Source organism: Colius striatus, chromosome 3 (genome assembly GCF_028858725.1).
Source record: "Colius striatus isolate bColStr4 chromosome 3, bColStr4.1.hap1, whole genome shotgun sequence".
In the NCBI taxonomy this organism is placed as follows: Eukaryota; Metazoa; Chordata; class Aves; order Coliiformes; family Coliidae; genus Colius; species Colius striatus.
The window spans coordinates 34,467,313-34,485,830 of record NC_084761.1 but is presented as its reverse complement, the minus strand read 5'-3'; the positions used below and the strand labels follow the sequence as shown (position 1 = coordinate 34,485,830).

Genomic DNA, 18,518 nt, shown 5'->3' with positions numbered 1-18,518 from the left:
AAATGTCCCCCATAGTTAGCATAAGCTTTAGAGGACTGTGACAGTCAGGTCAGGGTTGCAATATTTGAACTGAATTGGAAAAGCCAGAGTTCAACTCATGTGTTTTTGAAAGCTAATTAAATAATTTGTGACAACTGGTTGAACCAGGCCTTGGAGTACAGGGGAACCTAGAAATGGCAGTTACTGGCACAAGTGGCCAGTGGCTGCAGCGTGCAGTGCTCCTGGGGCTGCACTGTCCATTTCTCTCGGCAGAGAAGGTGAATCTCGGCTATTATGTACAGGCAACAATGTCAGCACTATGTTTAATGAATGCTTATATTGCACACTTTCCATGCAGCACTAACAAGGAAATATGAAGCTGCAAAAATGTTTGGTGCTAGTTTAAATAAAGTCATGCCCAGTTGCTAATGATGCTGTAACCAGTTACCTTTAATTACTTTGGATTATGTTGTTATCAGAGGTATTAAAATAGTTTTGCTGAATAAAGCCTGATAGGGAAAATAATATATATGCCCATCAAATTAAAAAACCAAAAATGTATCATCCAAACCCTTGTATGTTCCTCTGCAGAAAAGGTGAGCAAAGAACACAACCACAATAAAGATAACACCATCAGAACTACAGCCAGGTAAGTACAGTCCGTTGTTATCTGCAAAGCTGTAGTGTAATTGGCATTGCTTCATTTTGCCTTGTGAACTCAGATGTGTCTGTCTCCTGCAAATGTGCCCCCGATATTACAGGTGCAGGATAGTTTCATGAGCAGTGTAACCTGTATCTGAAAAATTACACTGATAGATACAATCGCTTAAGTTCATGAGATAAAAGGCCTGTGGGCCAAAATGACTGTTCTCCTCTGATCCAAGTATTCATACAACATTTTAAGAATTCTTTTTCTGTTGGGTTTTTTATTATTATTATTCCTATAAACCCTGAAACTGAAAAGCAACTGCATAGTACATGCAGTGCTAGAGCTATGGACTGGCTGACAATTGGATTTTAAAATGTGGACTGATGCAAGAGGAGGTAGTTTGATTCAGTCTTCTGTCAAACTTGAATTTCTGTAATAAAATTTCAGTTTAGTATTTCTATCATCTCAATGCCTTCTAGAGATGAATTTTTAAAATTCTAATGCTAATGAAACATTTGTTAAAGATTATTGAGGATGAAATTATCCAGGAATTAAAAACATATTCCAGTTATTGCACATGGCTGTTAAAGAAACATGCACTTCATGTTACTGTGTCTGGGAACGAGCCCACAGGTGGTGCACGTATATGTGAACAGCCAAGAGAGATGTCCCTAGGAGGAAATTCAAAGCTCTCATGTAGTAAGTGGTAGGTAGAACTGGTAAAAAGTTAAGAGCTTGTGGTGAAGAGCAGGCAGCAATTAGCAAGGGTACACTTATTTCCTACCTGAAAGTTCCCTAGTCACTGTTGTAGACTGAGTGCACCGATGTGGAAAAAAAGCTCCTTCAATGACAGAGCAAGACCTTCTGGGCCTCTGCAGCTGCTTCTACAGAAGTTCCCCATATATTCAGTGCCTGCTAGCTAAAACAACTTTGTCCACATAGAAATTGAAAAACATTTTTATTGCAGAAGAAAAGATCCAAATAAATAATTTGGTTTTAATAAACAGAACAGCTCAGTAACTGTTCATTAGAGACTTTTTGGTGTTACAAGTTGAAAGGTAATTAAATTGAGCTTTTAGCTTCTGGGTACTGTGAACTCTTCCCATGTTTGCTAGTTTGGGAATGTGTGGGATATGCACCCTGCAAAGCCTTCCTGTGACTATTTAAAAAGCATAAGTCTGAGCAATAGATATGGAGATAAATGCACATATTCTCTGGCTACTCATTAACCATCCACTGTGCACTGCAGGGAGAGGGTGACACATAGTCAGTTGAAAATAGATTTCAATGTCTCATAATGTTACCGGCAGGACTGGTGTGAGAATCCAGAGCTACTTTTGGATCTCAAACTGCAAAGGTTGAGGACAGTTCAAAGATAACTTCCCCTTCTGCTGTCACTGTCAGCTTTTTAAGGTGGTAGCACAGTTGGCTGTTGTCAAACTTGCAGTGAGTTTTACTGAGAAGTCCTGATAATGGCTGCTACCTACCAGGGCATGAACTGCTGAGCACCTGATTCAGTTCTTCGCAGTGCTTTTTTATCTTAACTATCTATCAACAGAAGAAGAAACGAATGAGAAGAGCTTCTACAGGAAAGTGAAACAGATTGACTTTAAAACCCTTGCCAAAAAAACCAAAACCCACCCAAAACCAAAGAAACAGCTGGAAGTCTTTACTGTTAAGGGTATGACACCTCCTCAAAAATAAAGTGAGAATAGCAGCCAGTGGAGGATAGAGGCACTCAAACAACATTAAGAAAATGTGTGGTGTTGCGGTTTGGCTCCACAATTTACATCTGGTGCAATGACAGAAAGGGATTTGAATCACAATTGTGATGGGAAGTTTGCTGACAGCTGCAGAGAACCAAGATGAGGTCAGCATCGTGCACTTCTGATTAGTTGGGGAGCAGAGAGCTTAAGCTGTGTCATTGGAGAGAGTCTTATATCAACAAAGCCCAGCAAGATGGGGTACGCAAGCACTTTTTGCTGTCTTATTCCATATTAGCACTTTTTACTGTTGCCTATCTGTTGCTATTCCTCCTGTGAGTATTACTGGGCTTTGCAAGCATAGTCTTCCATATGACTTTGCTTAAGCAGATGAAACTGGCAAGATGCCTCACAGTTCAGTGGCTGAGTGAGATGGTAGAGCCTGCCATCTGTGATATAAAGGCAGAAAGTGAAGAAGCAAATGATCTGGAAGTGAGTACGCCAGCCTAAGATGCCAAGACGAGTTTCTTTCATCTAGAGAACTGCGTGGCCATAAAACTGGAAAAAGAAAAAAATAGTCCTAAGGCTTAGTCTTAATCAAAAAGGACTTTGCACAGCAATTGAGAACAATTTATGGAGTTTCTCTCTGTGAAGCAGAAGCTCTTTCCTTGAAGCAGAAGCTCTTTCCTCCACATTTGCACTGGGAATTGGAGAATGTGTCTGCTGAAATAAAATTAATAAGGCCGACACTGAAGTATCTCAGCTGTCATTCTAGAGGAAGGCAGAAGAGAGGTATCCTAGGGTGGCTCTGTAATTCACTGGAGAATGACAGTGGAGAGGGAAATCCTTGGGACACAACACGATGCAGTCTTCAGCAGCAACTTGTGCATAATATATGGCCTAGCCTGAAAGAGATATGCTCTTCGTCACCTGTTTTGCTTAGAGCCAGCAGTGAGCGGTATCCCAGTGACTGGATCTAAGGCACAAGCAGGCAGGCCAAGATGGAAATCTGAGCAGATTACAAAATTTTGAAGAGTTGCAACAGTAATAAAACCTTCTCTGTTTGTATTTTCTTTTCAAATGATTATTTAACCAGTGAGAAGTATGTTGCAATAAATTATGCCATATTTTTATACAACATCTGCCTGGTTTATATTGTTATGCCTGAGTGGGAGTGAGAGGCTTGGAAAAGGTTAAGTTTTGCACATGTGGACTGGAGCTGTTTTGCTTCATCCTGGTCACTTGTTCTTTTGAGTATTATGCATTGTCCATCTGTATGCATACAACGAACCATTCAAGTTTGGGGCAGCTTCATCACAAGCTGCCCTTCAGCACAAGCTGATGTTGACTGTGTTTATGGTTTTGTTTGAACTTTTGCAGAAAAAACAAAATATCCCATGAACTGTCACATATGGAAGAAAACAAAATGAATAATGGCCCAAAAAACTTAACGACAAAGTAAAAAACATGATCGCCAAAAGTGCTACATTATAAAATTAGCTAATTATCAGCAAGTTTCCCAAAGGCAGAAGAGATCTGCCAGAGAATACAGGTGACTCAGCAGACAGCACCTTGTTCACTCTGCAGGAAAACTATATGAAGGAAAACATATTCAAGTTGTTGACACCTTGGGTATCTGGACTATTAGGGTCAGCCTGATGGATGCTGCTTGCACATACCATCTGGGTCTGGACTACCCACTATGCAATGCTTCCTAAGACCTCACACTATGTTCTTTATCCTAAAAAAGTCATTGGGTTTTATTGCTGAATAAGAACAGGCTGCAGAAATGAGCTTTCCTTCTGTGCTGCACCTTTAAAACACCTACTATAGACACCAACCTGTTAAGGATTCTCATATGAGAGAGATCAGATTTAATGTAACTCTCATTTTGCTTAGAAGAAGCTGGTATTTTGCATGCAGATGGAATACACTGCCTTAGAAAAGAGTTTTCCAAGGAAGACTGTCTTTTGCCATTTTGAACTTTCTGTTGTGCCTCTTACTGAAGTCTGTCTGTACTGTAGACAAGGAATTCTTGTTTCTGTTATCATCTTTAATTAAGCAGAAAATAAAATACTTTGTCAGAAATGCCAATTCACTATTGACATTAACTTTTTACTGCCTGTTAATTAAAACCAAAGCATGCTATGCTTTTTGGAGTCAAGTAGCTGGTAATTTTTGCACTTGATAGAATTTGGGAAGTAACCATTCAGTTAGCTTATACAACTTGTTTCCTGCTTTAAAAGTTAAACTTACTAATTTCATTTACGGAACACCTTGTCAAAGTAGACCTATTCAACTATTCAGCATCTCAGACTAAAATTTTTAAAGGTGGATTTAAAAAATGATTGCTATATACCTCAGATTATTAAATATTAATATTTTCCACCTCTCCTGATTGCCTTCTCCAGATACGACAGTAGAATAGAAAGTTTTGAAAAAGTTTTAATGATCCATATTGTATTGTGATCTAACAAATCTGAGATGTTGTAGGTAAAAACCTTTTGGAAAGACTTCAGTTTTCATTCTGAGATGCAATTTAACAAAGCTTTCCTCTTCTCCACGCCTTGCCTCATGGGCTGCATATCTTCCAGAATGAACTTTGTAAATGTAACAGGACTTTTGACAAGATGGTATTTGATATAATATTAAGATGATAGGGTCAATAATCATATTTACTTATTCTGTTAATGACTATTTTTACTTTTTTTTTACAAAAAGACATCTTATTTTTTTCTATAGCCCTTTCTTTTCGGATGACACTTTTAGACAATCACCGTTCACTTCCAACTCAAAAGATCTCCTGCCTAATGAAAATGCTCTTCATGGAAGGACACCTGCACCAGGTCAGATATCCTTTTCTTTCATTAATCCCAGTGAATATATCTTTAAAAAATGTTCCTACTGCAAACTGCACCACCTGACTAATGCTCTTAAAATGTAGTTTGCTTTGTCAAAAGGCAACTCTCCTATCACAAGTGGTTATTATTAAAGAGAAAAAGAAAAAAGTTCAATATTGCTCAAGTATTTGTATTAATAGTCTTTAAACTGCTATTTCCATTAATTTTACAAGAGTCTATAACAGATTAAACTCGCCTATTTTAACAGAGTGGGGGGTCTTTTGTATGTCTCCCATATGTAAAGGAACTTTACTGATATCAAATTGCTGACTGGTCATCTCCTGTTACTAGCAATTTCCATTTCTCAGAGTGCAGATTAAATGTTTGCAGTACATGTATAAGAGTGGCTGAGCTTGGCAGCACAATTTTCCTGCTTTAACGGCAATTTAGAAACCTTTTTAAAAGGGTGTAGAGTTCTTAAAGTGAACTAAAAGTCCTCAGTATCTGTAGGTACGTGCCCACTGATCTTCTGAACTAGTTGACAGGCATTTTATATCTAGCTGTAGCTTGGGTTATATCTACATTAAAATGGAAAATACAGGCATGTACCAATACTATTGACAGTGGCACTGAACACATACAAAAACTGTAAATGTGCCTATACTGTCCTGTTTCAAAATAACTCATTTGCTGTTCTTAAATTAATAGCTCTTGGGTTCTAAAGGTCAGTAATTACACAGCCAGCCATAGAGGGGGTTATTCACCTTTTCTTAGCAATCAATAAGTTTTTGGGCACGTTACTGCTAATTTTCAGCTATAGACTGTCGTGTAATTTACAACTTAAGAGACTCTTAATTTTTTTAATGCCTGAATAGTCATTTGACAGCTTGTGAAGTGGCAGATGAGGTTAAGAGCTAGATGCTGTTTAAGGGTAAATATACATAGGAAGAAGAAGAAAATTTGTAGCATAAGGACAAGGGGCTTCAGGTAAGACTCAGCCACTCTTTTGCGAAGTACTGGATTTTGTAACTCAGGGTGAGGAGAACCAGATTAAGTGTGGTCCCTTTTAAGCATTAAAATGTAAACCAGGTTAGCACTTCAGTCCTGGCTTTTGACCTTGGCATAACATGGAATATTCATATACCCATATGAAAGACAAGAACTCTTAAGACTTCTCAGGTGGTACTAGATACCTCAGAGGATATGGCCTCTAGCAGCTTACCTCATACCAAAATGAATGTCTGAGAATTTTAATTCTCCATGAGACCTCATTTTAAAGGCCACTAAAACTGTAGATAGGTTTTGGTGACATGTTCCATCTTCCACTTAAAAGATGTAAAGTATCTAGTTGGTTAGGACATTCTGAAGTGTTAGAATGGCTCCTGAGGAACTGGGTTTTGTATGTTTATGCTGCCCCATATTCTGCCTTATGGAGTATAAGTATTACCTTGATAGGTTTGTGTATTACTATACATAGTGCTGTGTGATTATCAGACTCTGATATGTAAGACCAACATGTATACTGAATACCGAAAATGACAGTTTCTGCTTCATTTTTATTTTTGGAATAACCTTATAATTCCAAATATGTTAATTTTTTCTCAGCTTCATAATAAATTCTTGTACCTGAAGTGCAACTTCACAATAAATAGCACCAGGAATGCGATTTAAATTTTTAATCAATTACATATGTGATATTCATGTAAAAGAATGGCAGAATACCTGCACATAGATTTCAGCCTTGCAAGAAGAAATAGTCTATATAGTGCTATGGATAGCTCAGAAAAAACTTTATCCCTGCAGAGAGTAGCATAAAGGAATGGTGGGAAACCATTTATAAAGGCTAACGGGATACAGCAGAAAATTCTGTGGAAATGCATATGTGATGTCCCGTGGGTAAATGGTATGTGTGCCTTCGCTTCAGATTTGGTTTGGGTTACTTCATCCCTGAAACAGGGTAGTAAGAAGCAGAAAAGAACAATGTAAGAAAATGACAGGACATTCCCAGTCCAATGTTGTCTTCAAGTCATGAACAAAGATCCAAGCAGATCAACTGCTACTGGCCATGAGTGTTCATCAAGCAGCACCCACATCCAAAACTGTGACTCCATGCTACGCGCTGCACCCCTGTTGCCACAGCTTGCAGAGTCTGATGAACAAGCACTGGGGTCTGAGCTGCTGGTCTGTGCTGGCTCTCTGTGACCAGACTGGACTCAGACAGGCAGAGTGGCAGGAGTGACCCTTTGCTTCCAGATGGTCTGGACTGCCTTGGTGGAACCCTGTGTATATAGTGTTTCTTTCTAAGAGAGCACCAGTATGGGTGGTTATATCCCCAGATTGCTGCCAACTTTCTGTCTGCAGACTTCTTGGCATCCTAGCTACAGAGGAATTGGGAAAAGTGACAGAAGCATAGGACAGTAAGATACCTCGTGTCAAATTCAGTTCTTTACTATAATAGGTAACAACATTATATAATCTCCTTCGTCATCAACATCCATCTTAAACCTGTCCTCCTCATTATTTGTATGAGGACATCATTTCAGAAGCTCACCCCTTTGAAGGGTTGGGACCACCCTTTTCAGCCTGAATTTGCTCACAGCAAGTTCTACTTTTGTTGTTTCACCACTGCTGTCCTTCAGTTTGATAATTCTCCCTTGTGATGTTCACCATCTGATGTGCCATCTTGCATCCATCTAATCCCATCTTCGTTTTGGAAAAGTAAGCCAGACAATGTCTTTAGTCTCTTTTAGTATTACAGGGTTTCCGTTTCCTGACCAACATTGTAGCCTTTTTCTGCCTCTGTTTAGGGAAATTAATTTCTGCACGTATGAGTAGTCAGAACTATGTATGCTTTTTTACAGGAGGTCTTGCCAATGACTTTTTCGGTGGCATGCAGTCATATATATATTGGAAATGCCTCTTGTGATTGATCACAGTCTTTGTAACTACAACATGCTGATAACTCTCAGTCCATTTGCTAATCAAATCATAACAGATTTTACTTTTCTTTTACAATTTCAGTTCGTGATTTCAGCATGCAACAGAAATTCTTATTCCTACTTTCTAGGCATATGGCCTTGTAATTTCAAATGTTTCCCTTGTTATTGTAGCTCTCAAGATTATTTCTTTAGTACTCTGGAATCTCTGCATATTGATGATATCACTTTTTCATTAATGCAATTCTGGGGGTTTTGTGTGTCGAAGCTATTAAAGAGGATTTTTAAGTATGGTTGGTCCAAAGTTTAGTCCTCAAGACTTCAGTTTAGTGACCGTCTCAGCCCAAAGCACTTCTCTTTGTAGCCAGTTGATAAGAAAATTGCAAGATTGACTGTTAAAGAGCACTTTTTGTAGGGCATTGAGTATATAAGATCCCCAAGGAATATGAAATAATTAGGGAAAACATATTAGGATATATGTGAGAGCAATGTTCTGATCAGGGCACTAACTGGAGGAAAAAACACCTTAGTAAATAACAGCATAATGTTGGATTTGGCCTGAAACAGATCTGCAGTAATCCTGGTCAGCAGCACTATCGCAGGTAGAAGTGGTTCTCATGCAGCCGCTTTTAAGTCTGTTACCAAAGGAAATGACAAGGGAATCCCCACCAGCTGTCAAAAGGGGACTCAACAGCCCCACAGAAGTCATGGTAACTCCCTGATAATCTGTGGTGAATTCTTAATAATCTGAGAAGAGAAGAGAAGAGAAGAGAAGAGAAGAGAAGAGAAGAGAAGAGAAGAGAAGAGAAGAGAAGAGAAGAGAAGAGAAGAGAAGAGAAGAGAAGAGAAGAAGGTGGTTTTGTCTACTACGTAGTTCAAAAGATTAGATAGATTTCGGGAACTATTTCCCTTCCTTTTTAAGGTATTCTGTATATTAATAACCATACAAAGTTAGTTGTAGTTACATGACTCTTCTCTGTATTACTTTACTGTCCAAATGAGTTCATTTTTACTCAAAGAATGGAAATAAAACAGTATTGTTATCCACATCAATCAAACACACCATGCTCAAAAATTACCCCACTATCAAAGTCCTGTCTAATACAAAGTCATATCCAAAACAATTCAATAATTTCAGCTTTCCCCTATAAGAACAGCCGAAACACCTTTTTTGACCTAGCAAAAGGTAGGAAGAGGAAATGAAACTTTTCATTTCAAACGGTTCCTTTAAAAGGGCATTTTAATCTTTTGTTTTCTAAGACTCTTCTTTTGACAGAAGAGAATTTAGTTTTATGTCAGGCTGTATAGTTCAGTCCAGATCACTAGATAAATTAAAAACGTGATCTTCTGCTGGTGTTCCTGACCCTTAGCCAATCTTTAATGTGTTTAATAGTTTTCCACTATTGTACTGACTCCTTCTGTAAATCAAACCTGCCTTTGTGAAATCCAGATGAGTGCTATTCACTATTCCAGTCAGTTCATTAATATTGGCAAAGACTCCAGCCATGGGTTTGGGGGAATATTTTTTTCTCTATATATGTTAGTGTGTAGTATAATATTTCATTGTTTTCTCTCCTATTCACCAAGGACCTGGTTCTCCTTCATTTACACTGATGGTGCCAAATATTGAAACACTGTCATCTGTAGAGGATGGAATTTTAAAAAAATCAAAATCAAAAAAAGACCCACCCCAACCCAATAAAAATTCATCTTTTTTTGTGAAAATGTACTGCTTCTTGCAAAACTGTAATTTTGATTGCAGTAAATGAATTTCACGTGGCTGAAATAGACTTTTGGAACTGGTGGATGTAGGTTTTGGGAAGTTCCAGTCCATGAATAGCCCTGGTGTTTTTAATTTTGTCCATTGGTGTCAGAGCTAAATTTACCAGTGTTATTTATTTCAATGAAATAAAGCTTCTGTCCTCAAGTACCCTTTTGAAAATGCATCAGAGTCTCTTCTGCCACACAGTGTCTCTACACTCTTTAATTGACCTGTATAATGACAGATAGGCTGTGCTCTACAGAAATGTCCAGAAGTCAACATTGAATCAGCAGTATGATCCTTAGTTCAGCAGAAAATTGGAAACACAGTTTTGGATTTTGGTACTGTCAGTTTTATTTTTGTTGAACTAAGGTAATGTGTGTAACACAGATTCCTATATGTTTGGAACTATAGGTCTATCCAGGAGATGTACATGTTTCTCTTATTACTCTCACATTCACACCTTCCTTCTTTTCTCTAAAGCAGTAATTGCATGGTAACTTTACTATCCTTTAAGAGAAAAATCTGCTGCTCCCTGGACCTCATCTTTGCACATTCTCCAGTACTAACATTTGTGTGGCCACACTGTAAACCAGACCAGGGGAAGCAGTGAACTAATTTTTTTTTTCCTAATAGTCTATGGGAATGTTGAGATGTGAGCGGGGTGAAGGCAAGGCCATATCTTTCAGCTGTGTGAAATTTCAGCAGTTGCTTGAGATTGACGAGGCTGTGGCCACAATTAATCTTATTTACTTTCTTCTGTGACTGTAGTTGAAAAATACTTCCTGAAGGTTTAGAGTTCTAACTTGAAAGTGATAAACAATCAAGCTGTTCATGTTGCACAGATACCACATTGTTTAATATGAAGTATTTTGCATGTGCTTTCTGTCTTAATCCCTTTTTAAAGACACTTTAAGGTCAATATACCTTTTCGTGATGTAATTGTTTGTGGCTTAAAGCATCTAGAAGAGTTCTTTTGATCTAACCTTCAGATGTGTTCGTTCATATATATGCTATTTTCCAGCAGTATTTCTGCTCGGTTGTGGTCCCCTGTGCTCTTCAGCAAACTAAACTTCTGCAACCACCTACAATAATCAGCTCTGAATTTTGGGTCATCACTAGGTCAGTTAAGAAAGTCAGGACTTTCATGAAATAAACATGAGTTTAGAGACAATCCAAGTACAGTTTCCATTTCTTCGCAAGCTGCTAGAGACAGTTTTCCTTCTTGAGTCTCTTTTAGCCTGCTGCCAGACTTTCTACTTGTGACTTACATTATGATGTCCTTGAAATCACTGGAACTGCACTGCTGAAATGAAGGGACACCCTGAGGGTTTGATTTCTCTGTAGGGAACTGTGCAGAACGTACTTCTGTCACCCTGGAGAATGGCCTTAGGCCTTAAGGGGACTGTGAAATGCACAAGCCTTGAGGATTCCTGCTAACGTGACCAATGATGAATGTTGGCATTTTAATTGCCCTGTATATCTTTCCAGTTGTGTACCCATGGAGTTAATTAGAACAATCCACACCACCTTCTGGTTGGTGTTTGCTTGCATCTGCCAAAAAGCCTTTAACTTCACATTGTGGGTAATCCTCTGTGTTGGAGGGCTTTCTCCAAGTTCTAAATGCTAGAATCTGTAAAAGAAAGCTAGGGGTTAAGAGCACAGTTAGAAGCAATGGATTTCTAATTCAGTCAGGACAGAAGAACTTATGGATTAGTGTTTTTGAGAGAATCACAGAATGATTGAGGAAGGGGGTCTAGTTCCACCTGCTTCCTCAGAGCAGAGAGTCAACTTGTTGCCTGAGACTGTGTCCAGTCAGGTTTTTAATATCACTAGGGATGGAGACTCTTAGGGCGATCTGTGGCCAACCTGTGCCAGCATTTGACCACACTCACAGTAAAATAAGTGGTTTCTTATGTTTTAAATGGATTTTCCTGTATTTCAGTTTGTGCCCTTGCATCCTCTACACTGGGCATCACTGAGAAGAGCTTGGTTTCGTCTCCTTATTCCCCCTCATCAGGTGTTTATGTAGATTGGAAAGCTCTCACCAAAGCTTCTCTTCTCCAGGCTGAACAAGTTCTAGCTCTCTCAGGCTCTGCTTATATGACAGATGCTCCAATCCCTTAATCATACTTGCAGGACTTAAACTTCTCTGAAAATCTGAAGGAATATTTCAAGATCCTGGCAGTGGTTTCTGGCCGTGTGATGGAACAGCAGTTTTTATTGCCAATATAGTTGCAGAAGGAGTGCACATGCACGTGGATTGACTTATATAGTGCATTTTTCTCCCTTGCCTTATCCCATTAGTAGTGCTTATGATTCTTTTATTTGCCTTCAGTTTTGGTCAGAGTTGTGAGCTCTACCCACCCAGGACATTAGATATCCCCTTTGGTTTCTTGATGATAAGAATGCCTGACCCCTCTTGGCTTCCTGGCCAAGAAAAAGTGTGAAAAGTGGCACTTAAGCCTCCACACAAGGCATGCTTCATCAGGCACTGGGTCCTGTTGTTCATTTATCTCTCAGTATTTCTGTGAAACGTGCTTGTTGAAAGCAGTGCTGGAGGTAGATGCCACACTGCTGTCCTTGCTGCTGGCAGAACACAATGGTAGGTACTCACTAAGCCTTGCAAATCTGGATTCTCTTGGTCCTCAAAAGCACTCATTTAATTTTATTCCTGTTCTGGTACCTGTCTGGGGTAAGAGTCAACTAAATACTCTTTGTCTATTTGTATGTCAGTGTTAAAATCCATACAGGTGCATGAAAAAGAATACTGGAGAGATCCTTCTGACAAATCCAACCTGTATGACAGCAACTTTTTTTTGTAACAGAGTAGCAGATTGACTTGAGCAACTGATTATAGTTCCTTGTCTCCAACATGCATTTTACTTTTTTGTATTTATTACATTTTTGTACATTTATTCTTTTACATTTACATTACATCTATTCTTCTTACATTTTTGCATTTATTCTTCATGCAAAAAGAATGTCTTTTGAGTACACGTTGCCTGGTATATGCTCTCTGTCTTTGCACTCTCTAGAAGGCCAGGGACTGCCAGCCATCATGGCTGCTCTCTGGAGTCTGATAGCAAGAGGCAGATAGTTGGTAAGTTGCGGAAGGCGATTCTAGGAAGGTGAGGTATTTGGACAGCTATAGAAGTGGGCTGTGTTTGGCATAGTTTTCCAAAGCAAGACAGATTTTGCAGAATTTGTTCCACAGAATTCAGTGCTCAACTGTGTGACAGTGGTTCTGGCTCTAGCATGTTTTTAATCTGTCACATCCTGTCTTTGGATTTCCATGATCATCGGCCTGGGTGCAGCCTTCTATCACTGTGTACCCTTCTTTCACTGTACACCCACTTTCCCTATGTCTTGACAGCCACTTTGCACTACAAGCCATCAAGCAGAGGCTTCCAAATTTCTGCCTCATTTAATGGGATTGTAACCAACTTGGCTGCAACTAATTATTACAGCATTATACTTCCCTTGCAGCGTTTTTGGGGTCTGTTGCCAAACAGGTTTGCATCTAGTGTAAGCGTGTTGCAGGTCTGTGATAGAGCAGTAGTGAGTGTGTCCTGGGCAGCCAGACAGTCTGCATAACTAACAAAGTCCCTTTCAGAACTGAAAATATTATTATGCAGAACGTTTGAAATCAATAGATTGCCTCGTGCTCAGATATGCACGAAATGTCCTTGGGTTAAAATAGGGCAGGTGAAGGGGGAAGCATGCATAATTGTACATGTTTTAATTTTTCTCAGTAGTCGGGATTTATTGTCCATTCCCAAAGCAAGTAAGGAGACTCTGATCAGATCCTTCTGAGGAACACATGAAACTCCTGGTGAATTGGCCAGTTCCTCTCAATACCACGTATGCTAAATAGCAGAGCTTTGCATGAATTGTCACAGACACACACAGTGCACTTCTTTTGCTTCTGAAGTCACTGCACTAATTATTTTGCCAATTATTTACAGGACCTTCAAGACAAAAGGTGTTAATTAAGAGAGACAAACAGAAAGATACACATTCCGGTCCACATCTAATGGCTGTCTTGAAAGGCACTTGACATCTGTTTGAAAATTTGTGATCCTTGGTTTATTAACAGCTGCCTTTGTGCAGAGTAACTTTTTCCCCCCCCTAATACTGTACAATCTTCTCATACAGGCAAACATTTATTATTTCTTGTACTTTCCTTTTATGTTTCTTCCTCTTAAAGGAAGGTCAACCTCATGGTAAAGGAGAGAAAAAACAAAGCAATTTCTTCAGTCATAACAAATACCTTCTGGTTTCCCTCAGAATAAACCCAAACTAGACCTCATTCACTAAACCCAGCAAACCAAAAGCTGTTAAGAAATATCAACATCAAATCCAAAACAAAATGGCCATAGATAGCTGTTTCATCTCACATGAAAAAAAAGACTTAGCAATCGGGTGGTTTACCCTTTCCAACAGAGCAGGCTTTGGTACCTCTGATCATTTCTTGGATATGTTTTCTGAGTCTCTAGTTATTCACAGCAAGTGATTTTTAAAAAAGCACAATACTGTCATTAATTTTAAATTAATATGTAACACTAGAGGATGGCAAACTTGAGAAAGGCTTCCTGAGCAGCTACACTAATTCAAAGCACGGAATGAGAAATGTGGGATTTTGCCTGCCTTGTTTTCTGCTGGGAAGTGAATTCAGGACAACACAAGGCTGCCTGGCAAGTTCTTGAGACCTGTATTTTGATGCAGGTGACAGAAGGCAACTTGGTGAAGAGGCACCATGAAATAGAATATGGTGTTGGGGAAAGGACAAAGGGAAGACAGCAAAATAACAGCAGCTGGCTTCAGGAAGGACAACTGTAACTAACTTGGAGATTTGTATGGAAAGAAAGTTCACAATAGTTGTTGTCAGGTCCTTAAAGAAACTTGACCTCTTGAGTTGTGAGGCTGTCGGTGCTGCCTCTCATAACGTGCTCAATAGTAAGCAGGGAAACTGAGAGTAGGTTAAGTGGTTAAGTGTAGCTGCCAAACCCCGGGGACCATTTGCAGCTCTGCAAGGGTCTGCTTGCTCTGGTGTTAATCAGTCCTTTCATTAATGTTGTGGATGATGGAAGAGAAGGCGTGTTCGTTTTAAATGTCCTGGTGACACCATGCATGGATGTGCTATAAACACTTCAGAGGACAGACTTAGAGTTCAGTTTTATCTTGAGGAATTGCAGAAACAGTCTGGAAAATAGTTGCCTTTTCAGTGAGGACAAAATTTTGTGCCTGGGGTAATGACGAGTGGCCACAAAGAAAGAGGAGGGATGAATGCCCAGGCAGTGCAGCTTAAGGGAGGGATCTGGATTAGTCTTGATCAGACACTGTGTGTAGAGCTGACATTATATGCATTGCAGAAAGGGCAAACATCTGGTTGAGATGTTGGGAATGTTGTCTGTAAGGGACACGTGTTAATTCTGCTCTACAGCTAAAGCCCTGCATTCAGTTTCGGGCTCTGTAATCCAAGAACAATGTGGAGGACAGTAGTGGACAGAGGTTTAGAAAACATGAGCTGTGCATAAAGGTTGAAGGGTCTGTGTTTATTTAGTCTGGAGAGGAAAAGGGGGAGATGTGATAATGATATTTAAATGCTTAAAATGAGGGCTTTGAGAGAAAAGGAATAAACCTTGTCTGTGTTCGTGTGAGCAGAATAACAGGCTTAAATGACAACAGAAGAGATTTCACACAAACATCAAGTAAAACCATTTCTAGCAGTGGGGTGGCTTTGCACTGGCAAAACTGTCACAGGAGGCTGTGGATACTCTGTCATGGGAGGATTTATAAAAAATAAGTCAGACAAGCACCTGTCGGGACTGTCAGGTAAGTCTGGAGTGTGGCCAATGTGCCTCCAGGCGAGGGGGAGAGGAGGTGGCCTCCTGAGGTCTCTTCCAGCACAAATTCTGTGCTAGAAATTCAGTAGCAGAGTTATAATGATGATGGAATAACCTTGTGAAAGAGAATTGATAGATGAGGCTTCTGGTTTATAAATACTCAGCATGCTGTCTTTTACATTCTGCATCCTATTCATACCCATCTATAGTTTCATATCCTCTTTTGTCTTTCTTAATATCTGAATCTTTTGTAGAGTGAACATCAGCATTGAGTCAGATTGAATATGCAACTTTTCCGAATACGAGCTCAACATGAAATAGAAAGACAGATTTGAAACTGACTTTTCTCGCTCTGCAAAAAGAATTGGAACACATTATTCCTGACATTTCTTTTTAGAGTTACCTTGAGACTTTCCAGCCCTTACCTAACTTGTCTTGTACAAGGTTGTCTTCTGTAATATTTGTCTGCCTAAGAGTAAATTAAATGCAAAATTCATCAGGCCCCTTGGACAGGAAGATAGATATAGATTTAGATCTATATAGATATAGGAGATTTTTTTTTTTTAAAGACCATTGTTTGAAAATTACCTGAACAAAGCTGAGGAGAAGTTTCCTTTCTTCTCCAGTGTGATTTCAACAGAGGTTCAAATTTGCCCTTCTGGTTGCTAGCTGGTTTAGTTGAGTTTGGGGCAGTCGTGCTGCTCACTAGTGTCCCACAAATGCAACCCTAGCAGAAGGCAGATGAGATGGGAGAGTAGTGCAGAAGGAAGGAGAGGATGGTTTGCAGCCAGATGCATGTGATTGTGATAAGAAAGAGAGCAAGGAGAGAGGGAAATCTCTTAACAGGTTAAGGGCCTCAAGGAAATGGCAGATTCACTGCTTATCACCTGGGGAGTCTACCATAAAAGCAGAAAGAACTTTTTCTTTTACAGCAGCAAGGACAGACAGTGAAGGGTGGTGCCTTTCCCTGGCAACTTGAAGAAACGTAGGAAGGTGGATCTGGCTGAACATTCACAGTTACTTTCATCTAGGTTTGACTCTTTTGTGCTAATTCAGTCAGCTCAGGAAAAGGGTGTCTCAGTCTGCACTGGGGCTTTCCTCCACTGAGCTAGGTTTCTGGTCACCAGCTTACAATTTCTTTCAGTACAGTGGCTTTTGCTTCACTAAGAAGGATACAGAAGGTGGGAAAAGAAAAACATGGTCTAAAGGCCAATTTGTCTGTCTCTGTTTCGGAACTGTGGATGGAGAGTACTACAGGTAGCCTCTGCAAAGTGCCCAGTATGTGTTATTATCTTCTCTCTATGAAAGAAAAAACACTATTTTGGGTGGACTTACAAGTAGGAACTGACACAGTGACAAAACCAAATAAACCCAAAAATTTTACATACGCCATAATACTCCTAAATGTGCATCAGTGTCTCTGATTTTTAAAGGGGTTTCTAAGGAAGTGCATCTTAAGCAGAGCTGTAGAAAAGAAATTAAGAGGGTAGAAACCTATTGGCATTATATACATTCATTAATTGTAATTTAAAAATAATAATAGGAACAAATTGTATGTTCATAAGTTCATATGAACTCAGTGTTGTAGCATACAAAATAAACGTTCTAGGCAGTGTGAATGGTAAAGCTAAATGTGAGAGCTACCTGCTTGGGATTGAATGGGAGAGATTGTCTAAATTCACAATGGCATTTCTTACAGTTAACGTGCAGCTATTTTCAGGATAGTCTAGCGTTATATTGAAGAAAAAGATGTTGTGCAAAGATGACAGCACATTATCAGATTTTTCTCTGATAACAGATGCGGATTTTTTTTTTTATTTTACAATAGCTATTATTTCTAAACAAGTAAAAAAAAAAAGAGTTATGATGATGGAGCTCTTTGCTGCTGACAGGACTGACTGTTCTCCTGGCCAACAATGACCAGGTACACTTCTAAAAGCACTTTTGAGGGAACAGATGTTTTGGTATTTCCTAACTCTTTCTTGCAATGTCTCAACAGCCTCAGTGAAAAAAAAAAAAAATCATAGAATCATTTCAATTGGGAAAGACCTTTGAGATCATTGAGTCCAAACACTCGCCTCACAATGCCACAGCCACCACTAAACCATGTCACTCAGCACCTCAGCTACACAGCTTTTCAATATCTCCAGGGATGGGGACTCTACCACCTCCCTTATGAAACAAATTATTTCTCCTACCCTTTTTAAGGCCCTCTTAAGTGCACTGGGACATGCTCCCCTGACCCATTGCTCCTGCCTTACACCAACATCTGCACGGCAGAGAAGCACATCTGGAGAGACAACTGCCAGTAGCTGGTCCTTTCACCACTGGAGAGCAGCTCTGCAGAGAGAGACCTGGGAGTCCTGGTTGATAATAAACTGAACATGAGCCAGCAATGTGCCCTCGTGGCCAAGAAGGCCAATGGCATCCTGGGGTGCATCAAGAAGAGTGTGGCCAGCAGGTCAAGGGAGGTTCTGCTCCCCCTCTACTCTGCCCTGGTGAGGCCTCATCTGGAGTCCTGTGTTCAGTTCTGGGCTCCTCAGCTCAAGAGGGACAGGAAACTTCTGGAGAGAGTCCCGCGCAGGGCCACCAAGATGATCAGGGGACTAGAACACCTCTCCTAGTAGAAAAGGCTCCAGGATCTGAGACTATTCAGTATTTGAAAGATTTATGTCAAGGGGGTGAGGCAACACCTTTTTTGTATAGTGTCCAGTGATAGGAATAGGGGTCATGGACAAAAGCTGGGACACAAAAGATTCCTCCTAAAAATAAGGAAAAACTACTATAAGGATGAGGGAGC

At 39.7% G+C, this 18,518-nt stretch overlaps 1 protein-coding gene across 4 annotated transcripts in view; it reads left to right on the top strand.

Moving 5' to 3' along the window:
- Window positions 1–18,518, top strand: part of ZNF827 (zinc finger protein 827) — a 113,502-nt gene that overhangs the window by 74,119 nt on the left and 20,865 nt on the right. For all 4 annotated transcript variants that reach the window (XR_009818506.1, XR_009818505.1, XM_061993766.1 and 1 more), the window contains exons 7-8: window positions 571–628; window positions 5,074–5,177. Coding sequence is in view for 2 of the 4 variants with exons in the window: in XM_061993766.1 (XP_061849750.1) it covers window positions 571–628; window positions 5,074–5,177 (162 nt within the window). In the remaining 2 variants the exon portion in view is untranslated. The remainder of the gene's footprint in view (window positions 1–570; window positions 629–5,073; window positions 5,178–18,518) is intronic.